General features: G+C 57.3%; 2 protein-coding genes across 3 annotated transcripts; both read left to right on the top strand.

Moving 5' to 3' along the window:
* Positions 1 to 2,847: 2,847 nt before the first annotated feature.
* On the top strand, positions 2,848 to 12,498 carry UBE2M (ubiquitin conjugating enzyme E2 M). Its single transcript, XM_059491312.1, has 6 exons — positions 2,848 to 3,616; positions 6,302 to 6,396; positions 7,450 to 7,488; positions 8,408 to 8,511; positions 9,738 to 9,801; positions 11,574 to 12,498. The coding sequence occupies exons 1-6, from the start codon at positions 3,508 to 3,510 to the stop codon at positions 11,712 to 11,714; spliced, it is 552 nt and encodes a 183-aa protein (XP_059347295.1). The 5' UTR covers positions 2,848 to 3,507; the 3' UTR covers positions 11,715 to 12,498.
* Positions 12,499 to 13,248: 750 nt separating this feature from the next.
* CHMP2A (charged multivesicular body protein 2A) lies at positions 13,249 to 20,717 on the top strand. 2 transcript variants are annotated; one of them, XM_059491310.1, is made up of 6 exons: positions 13,249 to 13,590; positions 14,167 to 14,340; positions 16,011 to 16,190; positions 16,540 to 16,670; positions 16,960 to 17,021; positions 18,305 to 20,717. In XM_059491310.1, exons 2-6 carry the CDS (start codon positions 14,173 to 14,175, stop codon positions 18,430 to 18,432), a joined length of 669 nt encoding a protein of 222 aa, XP_059347293.1. In that variant the 5' UTR covers positions 13,249 to 13,590; positions 14,167 to 14,172; the 3' UTR covers positions 18,433 to 20,717. The 2 variants fall into 2 exon arrangements, with proteins under 2 accessions (XP_059347293.1, XP_059347292.1); XM_059491309.1 differs by having other exon boundaries at positions 13,251 to 13,590; positions 14,158 to 14,340.
* The last annotated feature ends 1,196 nt before the right edge of the window (positions 20,718 to 21,913 follow it).

Raw genomic sequence — 21,913 nt, 5'->3', positions numbered from 1 at the left:
TGAGCACCCCAATTTCCCTCTCAGGACCCCAATTTCCCCTCACAGCAACCCAAATTCCCTCACAAAACCCCAAATTCCCTCTGAGCACCTCAATTTCCCCTTTCAGCACGCAAATTTCCTGTTCTAGGACCCCAGTTTCTCTCCCAGCACCCCAAATTCCTCACCCACACCTCAAATTCCTCCTTTAGGACCACAAATTCCCCTCACAGGACTCCGATTTCCCTCACAGGACTCCGATTTCCCTCACAGGACCCAAATTCCCCTCACAGGACCCAAATTCCCCTCATAGGACCCCAAATTCCTTGCCCAGGACCTCAATTTCCCTCACAGCACCCCAAATTCCCCTCACAGCACCCCAAATTCCCTCACAAAACCCCAAATTCCTCTTTTAGGACCCCAAATTCCCCTCACAGGACTCCGATTTCCCTCACAGGACCCCAAATTCCTTGCCCAGGACCCCGAATTCCTCACCTAGAACCCCAGTTTTCCCTCACAGGACCTCAAATTCCCTCACAGAACCCCAATATTAACTCCTAGAACCTCAATTTGCTCTCCCAGGACCCAAATTTCCCTCACAGATCCCCAAATTCCCTCCAGGACCCCGAATTTAACTCCCAGGACCCCAATTTCCCCTCACAAAACCCCAAGTTCCCTCACAGCACCCCAAATTCCTCGCCTAGAACCCCAAATTCCCTCTGAGGATCCCAATTCCCCTCACAGGATCCTGATTTTAACTGCCAGCACCCCAAATTCCCCTCACAGCACCCCAATTTCCCCCACATGAATTTTGGGGTCCCCCCAGAGCCCCCCAGGATTTTGGGGTGTCCCTGTCCCCCCTATCCTGGGGTAAATAAAGGGTAAATAAAGCCCCGGGGGGGGGTTTAAAGTTTGGGCTCTGGGTTCTGCTTCGTTTCTGGGCTGGGTTTGCTGAATTCTCAATTTTTTGTGCTTGGATTTCCTGGAATTTCCCCCATTTTAATGTTTGGATTTCCTGGATTCTGGCCTAATTTCTGTGCTTGGATTTCCTGGAATTTCCCTCATTTCATGGCTTGAATTTTCTGTGTTCTCCTCAATTTCTCTCCTTGGATTTCCAGGATTCTCCCCCATTTCAGGGCTTGGATTCTGCCCCATTTCTGTGCTTAGATTTCCTGGAACTTCCCTCATTTCTGTGCCTGGATTTCCAGGATTCTCCCCAATTTCTGTGCTTGGATTTAGTGGGATTTCCCTTGTTTTTGGGCTTGGATTTGCTAGAATTACCCTTATTTCTATGCTTGGATTTCCTAAATTCTCCCCTATTTTGGGGCTTGGATTTCATGGATTCTCAACCCATTTCTGTGCTTGGGTTTCCTGAGTCCCCCCCCAGTTTTGGGTTTTGGATTTCCTGGGTTCTCCCCCATTTCTGTGCTTGGATTTCCTGGGTTACCCCCCAATTTCAGGGCTTGGATTTACTGGAATTTCCCTTGTTTTAAGGCTTGGATTTCCTAGAATTCCACTCAATTTTTGTGCTTGGATTTCCTGGAATTTCCCCAATTTCAGGGCTTAATCTGACCTGGATTTACTGAATTCTGCCCCATTTCTGTGCTTGGGTTTCCTGGAATTTCCCTCATTTCTGGGTTTGGATTTCCTGCATTCTGTCCCATTTCTGTGCTTTGATTTCCTGGAATCTCCCCAATTTCAGGGCTTGGATTTCCAGGATTTTCCTTCATTTTAATGTTTGGATTTCCAGGATTCTGCCCCATTTCTGGGCTTATGTTTCCTGAATTCCTCGCCCATTTTGGGGCTGGGATTTCTTGGATTCTGCCTCATTTTAATATTTGGATTTCCTGGGTTCTCCCTCATTTTAATGTTTGAATTTCCTGGGTTACCCCCCAATTTCAGGGCTTGGATTTCCTGGATTCGCCCTTATTTTAGTGTTTGAATTTTGAGCATTGTCCCTCATTTCTGGGCTCAGATTTCCTGAATTCTCCCCCATTTCTGTACTTGGGTTTACTGGATTCTCCGTCATTTTAATATTTGAATTTCCTGCGTTCTCCCCCATTTTAATGTTTGGATTTCCTGAATTCTCCACAATTTCTATGCTTGGATTTCCTGAATTCTCCCCAATTTCCGTGCCGGATCCACCCCTGGGCGTGAACTGGGGCTGGGACGGGAGGCGCTGGGAGGGCAAACTGGTCCCAGTTCACCCCGAGCCAGCAAAGATGGCAGCGCCCATGAGCAACATGGCGGCGCCCACTGGGAGAAAGGGCCGCAAGCCCCGCCCCCCGCGCGGGATTGGCTGGTGGGAGCCGGGGAGAGCCGAAAGGCTCCGGAAAGAGCCGAGTGTGAGGCGAGGGAGAGAGAAATGAGATCGGCGCTTCTCGGAGCGCCTGGCCCCGCCCCCTTTTCCGGAAAACCCGAAATGCTCCGGAAAGAGCCGAGCGTGAGGCGAGGGAGAGAGAAACGAGATTGGCACTTCTCGGAGCGCTTCGCCCCGCCTCCTTTCCGGAAAAACCCGAAGTGTTCCGGAAAGAGCCGAGGACTCGAGATCGGCGCTTCTCGGATCACCTCGCCCCGCCCCCTTTTACGGAAAAACCCGAAGGCTTCCGTAAATAGCCGAGCGTGAAACGCGGGAAACAGAAACGAAGCGGCTGCCGGAAAGAGCCGAGGGGCGGAGATCGGCGCTTTTCGGAGCGCTTTGCCCCGCCCCCTTTTCCGAAAAAACCCGAAGCGCTCCGGAAAGAGCCGAAGCGAGGTCGAAGCGCCGGAACGAGTCGATCTCCTACCGGAAGAAGCCGAAGCGCCCTCGGGCCCGCCGGAGTCTTTCCAGAAAGTGCTGAGGGGACCCTCCCCCCCTTCCGGAGACCCCCGAGCCCCTCCCCTCCCCCCCCCCCCCCCCCCTTTTCCGGAGATCCCCGAAGCGGTTCCGGAGCTCCCGGAAGCGGCTCCCGAGCGGCGCCGGCGGAGCCCGAGGCCAAAACGGTTCCGAAGCGGGTCCGGAACTCGCCAGGCGGCTCCGGAGTTTGCCGAGAGATTCCGAAGCCCTGCGGAGGTTCTCGAAGAGATTCCAGAGACCCGCGAAGCGGCCCCGGAGATCGCCCAGAGGTTCCGAAGCGGTTCCGGAGAGTCCCGAACCTCCTCCCTCCTTTCCGGAAGGTTCCGAGAGGCTCCGGACATCGCTGAGGCCGTTCTGCAAAGCCCCGAGACGGTTCCGAAGCGGTTCCGGAAGTCGCCAAGCACCTCCGGAGCTTCCCGAAGCGCTTCCGCAACTCCCGAAGTCGCAGCGAAGCAATTCCGGAGCTTCACGAAGAGATCCCGGAAGTTGCCGAAGCGGTTCCGGAGAGTCCCGAGCGGCTCCGGAAGTTGCCGAGCGGCTCCGGAAGTTGCCGAGCCGGCCGGCCCTCAGCGCTCGCCTCCGGCCCCCGTCGCCCCCGGAGCCCCCGAACCGGAGCCGCCCCCGGCCCGGCCCCGCTCCCTCGGCCCCGGGGGGGGCCCGGACCCGCCCCGGCCCCGCCGCCCCGGCCCGGCAGGATGATCAAGCTGTTCTCGCTGAAGCAGCAGAAGAAGGAGGAGGAATCGGCGGGCGGCACCAAGAGCTCCAGCAAAAAGGCCTCGGCCGCGCAGCTCCGCATCCAGAAAGGTCTGAGGGGAGGCGGCGGGCGCAGACTGGGGCCAGCAGGGACGCACACTGGGGCCAGTCAGAGCTGGACACTGGGCCCAGTAAAGGTCCCGAACTGGGACCAGTAAGGGCTGGAAACTGGGGCCAGTGAGGGTCTCAACTGGGGCCAGCAGGGCTGCAGACTGGGGCCAGTAAGGGTCCCAAACTGGGTCCAGAAAAAGCCTCGAACTGCGGCCAGTAACGGCCACAGACTGAGGCCAGTAATGGCCGCACACTGGCCCCAACAGGGCCTCAAACTGGGACCAGTAAGGGCCACAAACTGGGCCCAGTAATAGCTGCAAACTGGGACCAGTAAGGGTCCCAAACTGAGGCCAGTAGGGACCCCAAACTGGGCCCAGTAAGGGCCTCGAACTGAGGCCAGTGAGGGCCTGACTGGGCCCAGTAACGGCCACAGACTGAGGCCAGTAATGGCCACACACTGGGCCCAGCAGGGCCTCAAACTGGGACCAGTCAGGGTCCCAAACTGGGGCCAGTATGAGCAGCACACTGGGGCCAGTAAGGGCCTCGAATTGGGGCCAGTGACGGTTGCAGACTTGGCCCAGCAGGGCCGCACACTGGGCCAATGAAGGCCACAGACTGGGGCCAGTAATGGCCACAAACTGGGGCCAGTCAGGGTCCCAAACTGGGGCCAGCAACGGTCCCAAACTGGGGCCAATAAAGGCCACAGACTGGGGCCAGTAAGGGCTACAAACGGGGGGCAGTGTGGATCCCAAACTGGGGCAGGAAGGGTCAGAAGCTAGGACCAGTAGGGGCCCCAAACTGGGACCAGTCAGGGCCTCGAAGTGGGCCCAGGAAGGGCCATGAACTGGGCCCAGTAAGGGCCACAGACTGGGCCCAGCAGGGCCTCAAACTGAGGCCAGTAAGGGCCTCGAACTGGGACCAGTAACGGCTGCAAACTGGGGCCAGTAACGGTTGCAGACTGGGACCAGTAAGGGTCCCAAAGTGATCCCAGTAAGGGCCCCAAACTGGTCCCAGCAGGCCCTCATACTGGTCCCAGTAAGGGTCTCAGACTGGGCCTATTAACGGTCGCAGACTGGGCCCAGTAAGGGCTGGAAACTGGGGCCAGTAAGGGCCTCATACTGGGACCAGTAAGGGCCTCATACTGGTCCCAGTAACAGTCGCAGTCTGGGCCCAGTAAGGGCCGCAAACTGGGACCAGTAAGGGCTGTAAACTGGGGCCAGTAATGGCCTCAAACTGGGGCCAGAAAGGGCCCCAAAGAGGTCCCAGTAAGGGTCTCATACTGGGACCAGTAAAGGGCTCATGCTGGGACCAGTGAGGGGCACATACTGGGACCAGTGAGGGGCACGTGCTGGGACCAGTAAAGGGCTCATGCTGGGACCAGTGAGGGGCACATACTGGGACCAGTGAGGGGCACATACTGGGACCAGTGAGGGGCACGTACTGGGACCAGTAAAGGGCTCATGCTGGGACCAGTGAGGGGCACATACTGGGACCAGTAAAGGGCACGTACTGGGACCAGTGAGGGGCACATACTGGGACCAGTAGGGGTCCGGTGCTGGTCCCAGTAAGGCCTCAGTGGGGGTCACATACTGGTCCCAGTAAGGGGCAGGTACTGGTTCCAGCAGGGGTCCCATACTGGGACCAGTTGGGGGCACATACTGGGACCAGTAGGGGTCAGATACAGGTCCCAGTATGGCCCCAGTATGGTGCCAGTATAATCCCAGTATAGTCCCAGTATGCTCCCAGTACGGCCCCAGTATGCTCCCAGTATGGCCCAGTATGGTCCCAGTGATTCCCAGTATGGCCCAGTTTGGTCCCAGTTTGAGCCCAGTTGTGCTGGGGATGGGCCAGGGAGGGGTTGGGCTCATGGGGTGTCATGGCTCTGTGTCACCTGTGTCACCTGTGTGTCACCTGTGTCACCTGTGTGACCCGTGTGTGTCATTGTCACCTGTGTCACCTGAGTGTCACCTGTGTCACCTGTGTCATCTGAGTGTCACCTGTGTCACCTGTGTGTGTCACCTGTGTGTCACTGCTGTCCCTCCTGTGTCCCCGTGTGTCCCCAGCTGTCCCCAATGTCCCTGTGTCCCTATTTGTCCCTGTGTGTCCCCGCTGTCCCCTCACTGTCCCTGTGTCCCCTCAGTGTCCCGTGTGTCCCTATCTATCCCCAGCTGTCCTGTGTGTCCCTCCTTGTCCCCGTGTGTCCCCATGTCCTCAATGTCCCCATGTTTCCCAGCTGTCCTCGCTTGTCCCCAGGTGTCCCCGATGTCCTCATTGTCCTCTCTGTCCCAATGGCCCCAGTGTCCCCATTGGTGTCCCCAGACATCACCGAGCTGAACCTGCCCAGACGTGTGAGATCCCCGTCCTGTCAGTGTCCCCAATGTCCCCTCAGTGTCCCAATGTCCCCTCAGTGTCCCCTCAGTGTCCCCATTGGTGTCCCCTCAGTGTCCCCTCAGTGTCCCCATTGGTGTCCCCTCAGTGTCCCCTCAGTGTCCCCTCAGTGTCCCCAATGTCCCCTCAGTGTCCCCATTGGTGTCCCCTCAGTGTCCCCTCAGTGTCCCCTCAGTGTCCCCAGTGTCCCCTCAGTGTCCCCTCAGTGTCCCCAGTGTCCCCTCAGTGTCCCCAATGTCCCCTCAGTGTCCCAATGTCCCCTCAGTGTCCCCTCAGTGTCCCCATTGGTGTCCCCAGACATCAACGAGCTGAACCTGCCCAAGACGTGTGAGATCGATTTCTCAGACCAGGACGATCTGCTGCACTTCCGCCTGCTCATCTGCCCCGACGAGGTGCGCCCAGCATGGGGACACCTGTGCCACCTTGTGTCACCTTGTGTCACCTCTGTGTGTCGCCTCTGTGTGTCACCTGGGGAACCTGGGGGAACCTGGGCGAACCTGGGTCATCTGTGCCACCTGGGGAACCTCCATGGGGAACCTGGGTCGCGTGTGTGTCACCTGTGTGTCACCTGGGCAGCATCTGGGGAACCTTCCTATGTCACCTGGGGCACCTCCCTGTGTCACCTGGAGAACCTCCCTGTGACGCCTGGGGCACCTGTGTGTCACCTGGGGCACCTGGGGGTACCTCCTTGTGTCACGTGTGTCACTTGGAGGGTACCCCAAGGCACCTGGGGAACCTGGGGGGCACCTGGGGAACCTTCCTGTGTCACCTCTGTGTCACCTGGGGGGCACCTGGGGGGCACCTGGGTCATCTGTGTCACCTGGGGCACCTCCCTGGGGAGCCTGGGTGGCACCTGGGGCACCTGGGGGCATCTGGGGAGCCTGGGGGGCACCTGGGAGTACCTGGGACCTGCGGGGAACCTGGGGAACGTCCCTGGGGGTACCTGGGGAATCTGGGGGCACCTGGGTCATCTGTGTCACCTGTGTGTCTCCGGGGGGGCACCTGGGGAACGTCCCTAGGGTGCCTGGGGGGCACCTGGGGGGAACCTGGGGCACCTGGCACCTGGTGGGCACCTACCTGTGGCACCTGTGGCACCTGGGGCACTTGTGGCACCTGGGGGGACCTGGGGGGTACCTGGGGGCACCTGGAACCTGGGGAGCACCTGGGGGGCACTTGGAGGCACCTGGAGAACCTGGGGGGCACCTGGGGGCATCTGGGGCAGCTTTCTGTGTCACCTGTGTCACCTTGCACCTGGGGGGCACCTGGGGGCCATGTTGGGGGGAACCTGGGGCACCTCCCTGGAGAAGCTCCCTGGGGAACCTGGGTGTCACCTCGTGTGTCCCCTCCCCGTCCCCGTGTCCCTGTCCCCTGTGTCCCTGTCCCCGTGTCCCTGTCCCCTGTGTCCCTGTCCCCGTGTCCCCTCAGTGACGTTTGTGTGTCCCCAGGGTTTCTACAAGGGCGGCAAATTCGTCTTCAGCTTCAAGGTCAGTGCTGGGCCCCCCTGGGCGGGCACTCGGTGGCCCCTGGGGACGTTGGTGGCCATCGGGGGTCACTCGGTGGTCATTGGGCACTGCCTGGTGGCCATTGGGGGTCGGTGGCCATTGGGGGTCACTGGGTGGCCATTGGGGGTCACTGGGTGGTCACTGGGGGTCACTGGGTGGCCATTGGGGGTCACTGGGTGGTCATTGGGCACTGCCTGGTGGCCATTGGGGGTTGGTGGCCATGGGGGGTCATTCGGTGGTCATTGGGGGTCACTGGGTGGCCATTGGGGGTCACTCGGTGGTCATTGGGCACTGCCGGGTGGCCATTGGGGGTCAGTGGCCATTAGGGGTCACTGGGTGGCCATTGGGGGTCACTGGGTGGTCACTGGGGGTCACTGGGTGGTCATTGGGCACTGCCTGGTGGCCATTGGGGGTTGGTGGCCATTGGGGGTCAGTGGCCATTGGGGGTCACTGGGTGGCCATTGGGGGTCACTCGGTGGCCACCGGGCACTGCCTGGTGGCCCCTGGGGAGGTTGGTGGCCATTGGGGGTCACTGGGTGGTCACGGGGGGTTGGTGGCCCCCGGAGGGGCTGGTGGCCACCATGGTGACTTGGTGGCTCCTGGGCCAGAGGAGGGCTGGAGGTCACTCAGTGGCCACTTGGGGTCACTCAGTGGCCATTGGGAGGGTTGGTGGCCATCAGGGGTCACTCGGTGGCCCCCAGGTGTGTCCCCCTCAGGTAGGCCAGGGCTGGGGAGGGGATTGGTGGCCCCTGGAGGTCACTCAGTGGTCACTCGGTGGCCATTGGGGGTCACTCAGTGGTCACTCGGTGGTCACTCGGTGGCCATTGGTGGCCCCTGGAGGTCACTCAGTGGTCACTCAGTGGTCACTCGGTGGCCCCAGGTGACCCTGTTGTCCCCCCAGGTGGGGCAGGGGTACCCTCACGACCCGCCCAAGGTGAAGTGTGAGACGATGGTGTACCACCCCAACATCGACCTGGAGGGCAACGTCTGCCTCAACATCCTCAGGTGAGCCTGGGACACACCTGGGACACACCTGGGACACACAGTGACACACAGTGACACACAGTGACACACGGTGACACACAGTGACACACCTGGCCATGCTGTACCACCCCAACATCGACCTGGAGGGCAACGTCTGCCTCAACATCCTCAGGTGAGCCTGGGACACACCTGGGACACACCTGGGACACACCTGGGACACACCTGGGGGGCTGTGGTCACCTGCTGGTGGCTGTGGTGGCCCCACTGACCATTGACCACTGACCACACTGACCCCACTGACCACTGACCACACTGACCCCACTGACCACTGACCACTGACCACACTGACCCCACTGACCACACTGACCACACTGACCACACTGACCCCACTGACCACACTGACCACACTGACCACACTGACCACACTGACCCCACTGACCACACTGACCACACTGACCACTGACCACACTGACCACTGACCACACTGACCCCACTGACCACACTGACCACACTGACCACTGACCACATTGACCACACTGACCACATTGACCACACTGACCACACTGACCACACTGACCGCACTGACCGCACTGACCCCACTGCCCACTGACACCACTGCCCACTGCCCACTGACTGCTGTCCTCTAATTGCATTGCCAACTGACCGCTGACCAATGACCAACGACCACACTGACCGTGGCCACAATGGCCGCAGTGGCCACTGACCCCTGACCGCAGTGCCCGCTGGCCATGGCCGCAGTGCTCACTGACCATGGCCGTGCCCGCAGTGGCCTCAGTGGCAGTGACGGCTGACCACAGTGCCCGCTGACTGCAGTGGCCACACTGACCACTGACCACTGGCCATGTCTGCGGGCACAATGGCTGCCCTGGCCATAGATGTGGCAGCAGTGGCCACAGTGCCCGCTGACCGCAGTGACTGCAGTGCCCGCAGTGACCAGTGGCCGTGGATGAGTGCCCAGTGACTGCTGGCCGTGCCCAGTGGCCGCAGTGCCCGCTGACCGCTGTGGCTGCAGTGCCCACTGGCCACAGTGCCTGCAGTGACCAGTGGCTGTGGCCATGCCTGCTGCCCGCTGGCCGTGCCCGCTGACCACAGTGCCCACTGCCCACTGGCTGTGCCCGCTGACCGGTGCCCGCTGACCGGTGCCCATGGCCGTGCCCGCTGACCACTGCCCGCTGACCACTGCCCGCTGACCACTGCCCGCTGACCGGTGCCCGCTGTCCCCACAGGGAGGACTGGAAGCCGGTGCTGACCATCAACTCCATCATCTACGGCCTGCAGTACCTGTTCCTGGTGAGGGACACCTGGGGGGCTTGGGGACACACCTGGGGACACCTGGAGGGGCTTGGGGACACACCTGGGGGGCTTGGGGACACCTGGGGGGGCTTGGAGGCACACCTGGGGGGCTTGGGGGGACACAGGGACACCTGGGGGGGCTTGGAGACACCTGGGGACACACCTGGGGGGGCCTGGGGACATTGGGAAAAAATTGGGGACACGTGGGGGGGCTTGGGGACACACCTGTGGGGACATGGGGGGACATAGGGACACCTGGGGGACAGCTGGGGACATGGGGAGGGACATGGGGACACCTGGGGACACATCTGGGGGCTAATGGGGACACATCTGGGGACACCTGGGGGCACACCTGGGGATGTGGGGACACACCTGTGGGGACATGGGGGGACATAGGGACACCTGGGGGATATGCATGGGGACACCTGGGGGTGTTGGGGACACACCTGGGGACATGAGGGGACAGCTGGGGGGACATGGGGACACACCTGGGGATGTGGGGACACCTGGAAGGCTTGGGGACACACCTGGGGGGACATGGGGGGATACACCTGAGAATACCTGGGGGACCTTGGAGACATGGGGACATTGGGGGACACGGGGACGCATCTGGGGGCACACCTGGGGACATGGGGACACACCTGGGGGCACACCTGGGGATGTGGGGACACACCTGGGGGCACACCTGGGGATGTGGGGACAAACCCCAAACCAGGGCTGATGGGATTTTGGGGCAGTTTTAGGGGAATTCTGGGTTTTGGGTTGCATGAGGGGATTTGGGGTTTTTGAGGTTTCCTTCCCCCCATATTTGGGGGTCCCTCAAACCCCAAATTTCCCCCCAAAAGGAGCCAAACCCCAAACAATGATTTATGGGATTTGGGGGGGGATTTTAGGGGAATTCTGAGGGGTTTCAGGTGAATATTGGGATCTGAGTACTTTAAGGGATTTTGGGGGGTTTTAGGGGAATTTTGGGACTTGGGTGCTTTAAGGGATTTTCGGGGAGTTTTAGGGGAATTGTGGGATCCCCCTGACCCCAAACTTTCCCCCAAAAGGAGCTGAACCCCAAACAGGAACTTACGGGATTTGGGGGAGTTTTAGGGGAATTCTGGGGGGTTTTAGGGGAATTTTGGGATTTGGGTTGTGTAAAGGGATTTTGGGGGATTTTAGGATCTCTCCCCCCCATATTTTGGGGTCCCTCAAATCCCAGATTTTATCCCCAAAAGGAGCTGAACCCCAACCAATGGCTTATGGGATTTGGGGCAGTTTTAGGGGAAATCTGGGGGTTTTAGGGGAATTCTGATATTTGAGTGCTTTAAGGGATTTTAGGGGAATTTTAGGGGAATTTTAGGATAAGTTTTGGATCCTCCTGACCCCAAACTTTCCCCCAAAAGGAGCCAAACCCCAAAAAATGACTGATGGAATTTTCTGGGATTTGTGGCGCATGAAGGGATTTTGGGGGGATTTGTGGGGTTTTTGAGAATTCTGGGATTCTGTGGGATTTTAGGGGAATCTTAGGGGAATTTTGGGATCCCCCTGACCCCAAATCTCCCCCCCCAAAGGAGCCCAACCCCGAGGACCCCCTGAGCACGGGGAGCCCCAAAACGGGACCCAAACCCCAAACAGGGGCTGGTGTGAGCGGATTTTGTGGGATTTTGGTGGGATTTTTGGGGATTTTGGGACTTGGGTGCTTTAAGGGATTTTGTGGGGATTTTGTGGGGATCTTAGGGGGGTTGTGGGATCCCCCTGAGCCCAGGCTTTGCCCCCCGAAGGAGCCCAACCCCGAGGACCCCCTGAACAAGGAGGCTGCTGAGGTGCTGCAGAGCAACCGGCGCCTGTTTGAGCAGAACGTGCAGCGCTCGCTGCGGGGCGGCTACGTGGGAGCCACCTACTTCGAGCGCTGCCTCAAGTGACCCCAGAGCCGCCCCGAGGAGGGGAGAGACGCCCCAGGAACCCAGGAACACCCGCAGAGAAACCCCCCAAAACACCCCAATAAAACCTGAGAAAATCCCCTGAAAAATCTGCAAAATATCCCCAAAAACACCCAATAAAAGGGTGCGAAAATATCCCCAAAAACACCCAATAAAAGGGTGCGAAAATATCCCCAAAAAATCCCCTTGGAGAACCCAGTAAAACCTGAAAAAAAACCCCCAGAAAAATACCCCAGAAAATCTCAATCCTGGAAAACCCCACGGAAAACCCAATAAAACCTGAGAAAATACCCCAGAAAATCCCAGTCCTGGAAAACCCCACGGAAAACCCAATAAAACCTGTGGAAAAAATCCCATAAAAAAACCAAATGTGAGAAAAACCCCATAAACCCCCCCAGAAAAACAACCCTATTAAAAACCTGCAAAAAATCCTATAAAAACCTGCAAAAAAAGGACAAAACCGGAAAATCCAATGAAAATCTGAAAAAAAGCCCAGAAAACCCCCCCAAAAATCCTCAAAACCCCCCAAGAAATCCCAAAAAACCCCAAAATACCCCCCAAAAATAAAAAACCAAAATTCCTAAAATGCCTCAAAAAAATCCTGAAAAAATCCCAAAAAATTCCCCCAAAATTCAAAAAAGCCTCCAAAAATTCCCAAAAAATATCAAAGATGAATCCCCAAAAATCCCAGAATAACCAAAAAAAAAAAAAAAAACCCAAAAAAACAAAAGATTCTCCAAAAACCCCAAAAATTTAAAAAGAAAAATTTTGAAAAAACCCCAAAAATTCCCCTGGCTCCGCCCCTCCCCTCAGTGCTGCTCGGGCCGGATTAAAGAGCCAAGGGACTGGTCTGGACTGGTTTATACTGGTCTGCACTGGTTTATACTGGTCTGCACTGGTTCGGACTGGTTTATACTGGTCTGGACTGGTCTGGACTGGTCTGGACTGGTTTGGGTTCAGTTTGGTTGGGTTGGACTGGTTTATACTGGTTATACTGGGAGGGGGTGTCACTAGTTTATACTGGTTTATACTGGTTATACTGGGAGGGGGTGGGGGTGTCACTGGTTAAACTGGGATGGGCCCAGTCCCATTCCCAGTGCTCCCAGTATGGCCCAGTTCCCTTCCCAGTATGTCCCAGTTCCTCTCCCAGCACTCCCAGTATCCCCATTCCCATTCCCAGTATATCCCAGTACATCCCAGTATATCTCAGTACCCCCAGTTTCCCCTCCCAGTACAAACCAGCACTCCCAGTACCCCCAGTATCCCCATTCCCAGTATATCCCAGTACCCCCAGTTCCATTCCCAGCACTCCCAGTACCCCCAGTTTCCCCTCCCAGTACATCCCAGTACCCCCAGTTTCCCCTCCCAATACATCCCAGTACATCCCAGTACCCCCAGTTTCCCCTCCCAGTACATCCCAGTACATCCCAGTATCCCCAGTTTCCCCTCCCAGCACTCCCAGTACCCCCAGTTTCCCCTCCCAATACATCCCAGTACATCCCAGTACCCCCAGTTTCCCCTCCCAGTACATCCCAGTACATCCCAGTATCCCCAGTACGTCCCAGTCGCTCCCACCCTCCCCGCACCCGCTGGCCGCCAGGTGTCGCCCCCCCGGAAGTGGCCGCTCCGGCCGCTCCTCTCGCTGCTCCCGTACCGGAAGCGGCCGCTCCGGCCGCTCCTCTCGCTGCTCCCGTACCGGAAGCGGCCGCTCCGGCCGCTCCTCTCGCTGCTCCCGTACCGGAAGTGACCGCTCCATCCCCTCCTCTATGGTTCCCTCCTCCTCCCCTGTCTGCGCCGCCGTCGCGTGCCCGGAAGCGCGGTGACGTCATTGTTTGCGGAAGTGCCGCTGCGGAGCCGGGTGAGGGCCGGGGGCGCTCGGGGGGTTCGGGGACGTTCGGGGACATTCGGGGACGTTCCGGGACGTTCGGGGACATTTGGGGACGTTCGGGGACATTTGGGGACGTTCGGGGACATTCGGGGACGTTCCGGGACAGTTTTAGCGGCTCGGGAGGGCCGGAGGGGCGCGGGGGCCGCTCGGGGCCGCTCTGAGGGATCGGGGCGGGGTCGAAGGGGCCTGAGGGGGGGGGGGGGGGGCGGGCGGGACCGGCCCGGGCACTTCTGATGTCACCGTGCGGCACCTCCGTGGCACCGTGCGGCACCTCCGTGTCCCCCTGTGCCACCTCCCTGTCGCCGTGTGTCCCCTCCGTGTCCCCTCCGTGTCCCCCTGTGTCACCGTGTGTCACTCTCCTGTCCCTCTGTGTTCCATCCCTGTCCCCTCCCTGTCGCCTCCTCATCCCTTTGAGTCACCCCTGTGTCCCCCTGTGTCACCTCCCCGGGGCCGTGTCACCTCCGTGTCACCGTGTGTCCCTGTGTGTCACCGTGTGTCACTGTGCTCACTCTCACTGATGTCCCCAATGTCCCCGTGTGTCCCCAGCGTGCCATGGAGCTGCTGTTCGGGCGCAGGCGCTCCCCGGAGGAGCTGCTCCGGCAGAACCAGCGCGCCCTGGCCCGCGCCGTGCGGGAGCTCGAGCGGGAGCGGCAGAAGCTCGAGGCGCAGGAGAAGAAAATCATCGTGGACATCAAGAAAATGGCCAAGCAGGGCCAGATGGTCAGGGGGACACTGGGGACACTGGGGGGCATTGGGGACAGTGGGGACAGATGGTCAGAGGGGACACTGGGGGGACAGCAGGGCCAGTTGGTCATAGGGGACATCTGGGGACATTTGGGACATTGGAAGACATTGAGGGGGGACACTGGGGACATTTGGGGACATTGGGGGGACATGGCAGGGACAGACGGTCAGAGGGGACACTGGGGACATTGGGGACATTGAGAACAGATGATCAGAGGGGACACGGGGACATTGGGGGACACTGGGGGGACATTGGGGGAACATTCAGAGGGACATTGGGAACATTGGGGACACTGGGGACACTGGGGACATGGCAGGGCCAGATGGTCAGAGAGGCATCTGGGGACATTGGGGGGACATTGGGGACGTGGCAGGGACAGAAGGGGGACACTGGGGGACACTGGGGGACACAGGGGGTGCAGAGGGGTGGGAGAGGGGGGAAGGGATCAGGGACAAGGGACACGGAGGGGACAGACAGGGACGGAGGGACACAGGGCACATTGGGGACAGCAGGGACAGCAGGGCCAGATGTGAGAGGGGACTTGGGGACACAGAGGGGACAGCGGGGTCAGAGGGGAGATGGTGGGTGGGAGGGGACTGGGGACAAGGGACACAGAGGGGTCTGGGGGACATGGAGGGACCGGGGGATGTCCCCTTGATGTCCCCGTGAGGTCCCCTCACTGTCCCTGCACGTCCCTGGCGATGTCCCCACTGTCCCTGACGCTGTCCCTGTCCCCTGTCCCTAACCTTGTCCCTTGTGTCCCCTGTGTCCCTAACCTTGTCCCTTGTGTCCCCTGTGTCCCTAACGCTGTCCCTGCTGTTCCTGCTGTCCCCAGGACGCTGCCCTTGTCCCTGTCCCTGTTCCCTGTGTCCCCTGTCCCCAGAACCCTGTCCCCATGTCCCTTACCCTGTCCTCGGTGTCCCCTGTCCCCTCAGGACACTGTCCCTGTCCCTAACCCTGTCCCCTGTGTCCCCAGGACGCTGTCCCCTGTTGTCCCCATGTCCCTAACGGTGTCTCCATGTCCCCAGGACGCTGTCCTCATGTCCCTGTCCCTAACCCTGACGACTGTCCCCTGCTGTCCCTGTGTCCCTGTGTCCCTGTCCCTAACCCTGTCCCTGCTGTCCCCAGGACGCTGTCCCTGTCCCTGCTGTCCTCTGCTGCCCCCCATGTCCCTAACCCTGTCCCCTGTGTCCCTTGGTGTCCCCAGGACGCCGTGCGGGTGCTGGCCAAGGCCCTGGTGCGCACGGGGCGCTGCGAGCGCGAGTTCATCGCTGTGTCCCTGTGTCCCCGTGTCCCCAACGCTGTCCCCTGTGTCCCTGACCCTGCTGTGCCCCGTGTCCCCATGTCCCAAACAGTGTCCCCGTGTCCCCAGGACGCCGTGCGGGTGCTGGCCAAGGCCCTGGTGCGCACGCGGCGCTGCGAGCGCGAGTTCATCGCTGTGTCCCTGTGTCTCTAACGATGTCCCTAACGATGTCCCCGTGTCCCTGACGCTGTCCCCTGTGTCCCTTGGTGTCCCCAGGACGCCGTGCGGGTGCTGGCCAAGGCCCTGGTGCGCACGGGGCGCTGCGAGCGCGAGTTCATCGCTGTGTCCCTGTGTCTCTAACGATGTCCCTGACGCTGTCCCCGTGTCCCTTGGTGTCCCCAGGACGCCGTGCGGGTGCTGGCCAAGGACCTGGTGCGCACGCGGCGCTACGAGCGCAAGTTCATCGCCATGAGGGCCAACGTGCAGGGCGTGGCCCTGCGGGTGCAGACGCTGCGGTCGCACAGCGCCATGGCCACCGCCATGAGGGGGGTGACGCGGGCCATGGCCACCATGAACCGACAGGTGAGCGTCGCCCGCGTGTCACCGCGCGTCGCCCTGTGCGTCCCCGCGCCGCCTGTCTGTCGCTGCGTGTCGCCGTGTCACCCGTGCTCGCTCGGGTCACGGTGACGCCCCTGTCACCGATGGTGGCGCTGAGGTCACCAGGCTGTCCCCGTTGCCGCTGCTGTCCCAGCGGTCACCCTGCTGTCCCCTCCGTGTCCCCATTGTCTCCAGTGTCCCCTTGCTGTCCCTGCTGTCACTGTGTGTGCCTCAATGTCCCCGATGTCCCCGATCCCCCCAGTGTCCCCAATCCCCCCAGTGTCCCCATTGTCCCCAATCCCCCCAGTGTCCCCAATGTCCCCACTGTCCCCAGCTGAAGCTGCCCCAGATCCAGCGCATCCTGCAGGAGTTCCAGAAGCAGTCGGAGCTCATGGACATGAAGGAGGAGCTGATGAACGACGCCATCGACGACGCCCTCGGGGACGAGGACGACGAGGACGAGAGGTGGGGACACCTGGGGGGGGACATGGGGACACACCTGGGGACACACCTGGGGGAGAGAGCCTGAGGACAGCTGGGGACAGCTGGGGGACACAGGGCAGACACTGGGGACACCGAGGGGACACGGGGATGGAGTGGGTCCCTGTCTGTCCCAGTCCATCCCAGTTTCTCTCGCCAGTGAAGCCGGGGTGTCTCAGGTCCCCGTATCCCATCCCAGTTTATCCCAGTCCATCCCAGTTTCCCATCCCAGTCCCTCCCAGTCCATCCCAGTTTATCCCCGCTCTGTCCCCAGTGACGCCGTGGTGTCGCAGGTCCTGGACGAGCTGGGGCTGAACCTGACCGAGGAGCTGGCCAGTGAGCGCGGGGGCATTCGGGGGGATTTTGGAGGATTTTGGGGGGATTTGGGGGGATTTTGGGGGGATTCGGGGGGATTTAGGGGGGATTTGGGAGCATTTCAGGGAATTTTGGGATAATCTGGGTGGGGTTTGGGGTGAATTTTATTGGGATTTGGGTTAATGGGATTTGGGATAATCTGGGTGGGATTTTTTGGGATTTGGGATAATCTGGGTGGGATTTGGGGTTACTCTGTTGGATTTGGGATAATCTGGGTGGGATTTTGGGTTTAATGGGATTTTTGGGTTTATTCTGGGTGGATTTTGGGGTTTGTCTGGGAGGGATTTTGGGCTTAATGGGTTTTTGGGATAATCTGGGTGGGATTTGAGATTAATGGGATTTTTGGGTTTATTCTGGGTGGGATTTTGGGGTTAATCAGGGCAGGATTTGGGGTTAATGTGAGTGGGATTTGGGATAATCTGGGTGGGGGTTTGGGGTTAATCTGGGTGGGGATTTTTTGGGGGATTTGGGATAATCTGGGTGGGGTTTTGGGTTCATTTTGTCGGGATTTGGTGGAGGTTAATCTGGGGGGGATTTTGTGGGGATTTGGGTTAATCTGGGTGGGATTTGGGTTCATTTTGCGGGGACTCGTCTGCGTTTCTCGCACGCCCTGACTGTCCCTCTGTCCCCCTGTCCGTCCGTCTGTCCGTCCGTCTGTCCGTCCCTCTGTCCCTCTGTCCGTCCCTCCGTCCCTCTGTCCCTCTGTCCCTCTGTCTGTCCCTCTGTCCATCCCTCTGTCCGTCCCTCTGTCCCTCTGTCCGTCCCTCTGTCCCTCTGTCTGTCCCTCTGTCCCTCCGTCCCTCTGTCCGTCCCTCTGTCCCTCTGTCCGTCCCTCTGTCCCTCCGTCCCTCTGTCCCTCTGTCCCTCTGTCCCTCCCTCCGTCCCTCTGTCCCTCTGTCCATCCCTCTGTCCGTCCCTCTGTCCCTCTGTCCCTCTGTCTGTCCCTCCGTCCCTCTGTCCCTCTGTCCCTCCCTCCGTCCCTCTGTCCCTCTGTCCATCCCTCTGTCTGTCCCTCTGTCCCTCTGTCCCTCTGTCTGTCCCTCCGTCCCTCTGTCCCTCTGTCCCTCTGTCCCTCTGTCTGTCCCTCTGTCCCTCTGTCCCTCTGTCCGTCCCTCCGTCCCTCTGTCCCTCCCTCCGTCCCTCTGTCCCTCTGTCCCTCCCTCCGTCCCTCTGTCCCCCTGTCCCTCTGTCCGTCCCCCTGTCCGTCCGTCCCCCTGTCCGTCCGTCCGTCGGTCTGTCCGCAGCCCTGCCGGCGCCCGGGGGCTCGCTGGCAGCGGGGGAGGGGCGCGGGGGGGCCGAGGCAGCCGCGGCCGCTTTGGCCGACGCCGACGCCGACCTGGAGGAGCGGCTCAAGAACCTCAGGAGGGACTGAGAGCGGGCAGCGCTTCGGCATTTCGGGACTTTCTGGGATTTTTGGGACTTTCTGGGATTTTTCCCTTTTTTTTTCCCGATTTTTCTGGGATTTTTCCCGATTTTTTTCTGATTTTTTGGCGATCCCAGACAGAGGACGTTTTGCCGCTTTATTCCAAATACTCTGCCCCGCTCCTGGGAACCCCCCAAAGTCTGACCCCCTTCATTTAGGATTTCCCCCCATTTTGGGAATTTTTGGGATTTTTTGGGAATTTCTTGGCATTTTTGGCGATCCCAGATGGGAGATTTTGCCCCTTTATTCTGATTTTTGGGGGTATTTTTAGGTCTCCAGCACCCCTAAGAGTCCCCAAAGTCTGACCCCTTTTATTCGGGATTTCCCCCCAATTTTTGGGATTTCTTTGGGGATTTTTGGGGGATTTTTTTCTGATTTTTGGCTGTCCCAGATGGGAGATTTTGCCCCTTTATTCCAATTTTCGGGGGAATTTTCTGGTCCCTGTCCCACTCCTGGAAACCCCGAAACTCTGACCCCTTTTACTGGGGATTTTCCCCAATTTTTAGGACTTTTTGGGGAAATTTTTGGGATTTTTCCCGATTTTTTTCCAAATTTTTTTTTCTGATTTTTTTGGGGATTTTTTCCAAATTTTTGGCTGTTCCAGAGGGGGGATTTTGCCCCTTTATTCCAATTTTTTTGGGGGAGTTTTAGGCCCCAAGCACCCCTGAGAGACCCCAAACTCTGACCCCATTTATTTGGGATTTTTTGGGATTTTTCCCCAGTTTTGGGATTTTTTGGGAATTTTTGGGGGAATTTTTAGGGATTTTTTCCAAATTTTTGGCAGTCCCAGAGTGGGAATTTTGCCCCTTCATTCTGATTTTTGGGGGGAATTTTTCGACTGGTTTTGGGATTCTGACCACACCCCAATGGGATTTCCCCTTGTATTTGGGATTTCCCCCTTTTATTTAATATTTCCCCTCTTTATTTGGGATTCTTTGGGGGATTTTTGGCCACCCTGGGCAGGATTTCCCCCTTCGTTTAGGGTTTTCCCCCTTTTTTGGGGAGTTTCACTCTTTATTGAGGATTTCCCCCTTTTATTTGGGATTTTTCTCATTTTTGGGGGGATTTTTTTCATTTTTTTGGGACTTACACCTTTTTTTGAGGATATCTCCCTTTTATTTGGGACTTTTCTCTTTTTTTTTTTGAGCCTTCCCGCTTTCTTTTGGGATTTCCTCCCTTTTTATTCAGGATTTTCCCCTTTTTTTGGGATTTCCCCCCTTTTTGGGATTTTTTTTTGGGACTTCCCCCTTTCTTTTGGGATTTCCTCCCTTTTTTGGGGATTTCCCCCCTTCTTTTAGGGTTTTCCCCTTTTTTGGGGAATTTTCACTCTATTTAGGGGTTTTCCCCTTTTTCTGAAATTTCCCCCCTTTTAGTTGGGATTTTCCCCATTTTTTGGGGATTTTCCCCATTTTTTGGGATTCCCCTCCTTTTATTTGGGACTTTTCTAATTTTTGGGGGGATTTCCCCCTTTTTTAGGGATTTCCCCCCATTGTTGGGATTTCCCTCTTTTATTTACTATTTCCCCCCTTTTTGGGATTTTCCGGTTTTTGGGGCTTTTTCGGGATCTTCCTCCCTTTTGGAGCACTGGCACTACTTTGGGGTCAATCCCCCATTTTTTGGGGTCAATCCCCCCTTTTTGGGGTTTTCCCCCTTTTTGGGGGGGTTTCCCCCTTTTCTGGGACACTGGCACTACTTTGGGGTAAAAATCCCCATTTTTGGGGTCAATTCCCCAATTTTGGGGTCTTTCCCCGCTATTTTCAGGTCTCTCTCTCCCATTTTTGGGGTAAATTCCCATTTTTGGGGTTTGTTCTGGGTCTCTCTCCCATTTTTGGGGTAAATTCCCCATTTTTGGGGTCTGTTCTGGGTCTCTCTCCCATTTTTGGGGTAAATTCTCCATTTTTGGGGTCCATTTTCGGTCTCTCTCCCATTTTTGGGGTAAATTCCCCATTTTTGGGGTCTATTTTCGGTCTCTCTCCCATTTTTGGGGTAAATTCCCCATTTTTGGGGTCTATTTTCGGTCTCCCATTTTTGGGGTAAATTCCCATTTTTGGGGTCTGTTCTGGGTCTCTCTCCCATTTTTGGGGTAAATTCCCCATTTTTGGGGTCCATTTTCGGTCTCTCTCCCATTTTTGGGGTAAATTCCCAATTTTGGGGTCCATTTTCGGTCTCTCTCCCATTTTGGGTTTCTCTCCCCATTTTGGGGTCCCCCCCCCAATAAAGTTTTGGTTCCTGGGGCGGCTCCGGCTCCTCCTGCTGGGAGGGGGGAGGGGCGGGGGGGATTTGGGGATTTTGGGGAATTTTGGGGAATTTTGGGTCTTTGGGGATTTTGGGTCCATTTGGGGTGTTTGGGGTGGGGAGTGGAAAACCCCAAAATTGGAATTTTTGGGCGGGGAAGCCCCAAAGTTTTGGGGTCTCTGGGGCAACTTTGGGCTCAGTTTGTGGGGTTTGGGTTCAGTTTTTGGGATTCCGGGTTCATTTTGAAGGATTTGGGTTCATTTTTTGAGATTTTGGGTAATTTTGAAGGGTTTTCACTTCATTTTTTGGGGGGTTTGGGGTCCTTTTGTGGGGTTTGGGTAATTTTGAAGGGTTTGGGGCTCATTTTGAGGGGTTTGGCTTCATTTTGGGGGGCACAAACCCCAAAATTTGACTTTTTCGGGGGGGAAAACCCCAAAATTTGGGATTTTCTGAATCTCCTGGGCTGAATTTTCGGGTTTTTGGGGCGATTTTGGGTTCATTTTATGAGATTTGGGTAATTTTGAAGGATTTTGGGCTAATTTTTTGGGTTTTGGGTTCATTTTATCGGGTTTGGGGGCTTTATTGTGGGGTTTGGGTTCATTTTATGGGGTTTTGGGGTTTTGGACGGGTTTGGGGTCATTTTGGGGTTTTTGCGTTAATTTTTTGGGATTTTGAGTCATTTTATGGAGTTTTAGGTCATTTTTGGAGGATTTGGGTTAAATTTTTAAGTTTGGGGTTCATTTTTTGGGGTTTTGGTTCATTTTATGGGATTTGGGTTTATTTTTGGGGATTTTTGTTCTTTTTGGGGTTTTGGTTTCATTTTTGGGGGGTTTTGTGTCATTTTAAAGGGTTTGGGTTCATTTTTTGGGTTTTGGGTTCATTTTGTGGGATTTTGGTTCATTTAATGGGGTTTGGATTAATTTTGAAGGATTTGGGTTTAGTTTTAAAAGTTTTGGATTCATTTTTAAAGGTTTTGGGTTCATTTATGGGATTTTGATTCATTTCTTTGGGTTTGGGGGGACATTTTGGGGCCTCTCACAGATTTTTGGTGTATTTTTCTCATTGCTGTTAATTTCTAAATAAAATAAAAATTCTTTTCTCGACCCGACCCTGGGAAAAGCAGAAATTCCTCAATCCCCCCCAAAATCGCTGATTCTGGCACCGTTTGGGTTTTTCTCAGTTTCAAATTGAATAA

Source organism: Ammospiza nelsoni, chromosome 32 (assembly GCF_027579445.1).
Source record: "Ammospiza nelsoni isolate bAmmNel1 chromosome 32, bAmmNel1.pri, whole genome shotgun sequence".
NCBI classification, from domain to species: Eukaryota; Metazoa; Chordata; class Aves; order Passeriformes; family Passerellidae; genus Ammospiza; species Ammospiza nelsoni.
Note: the sequence above shows the minus strand (reverse complement) of the source record. Positions and strands in the feature narration are given on the sequence as shown.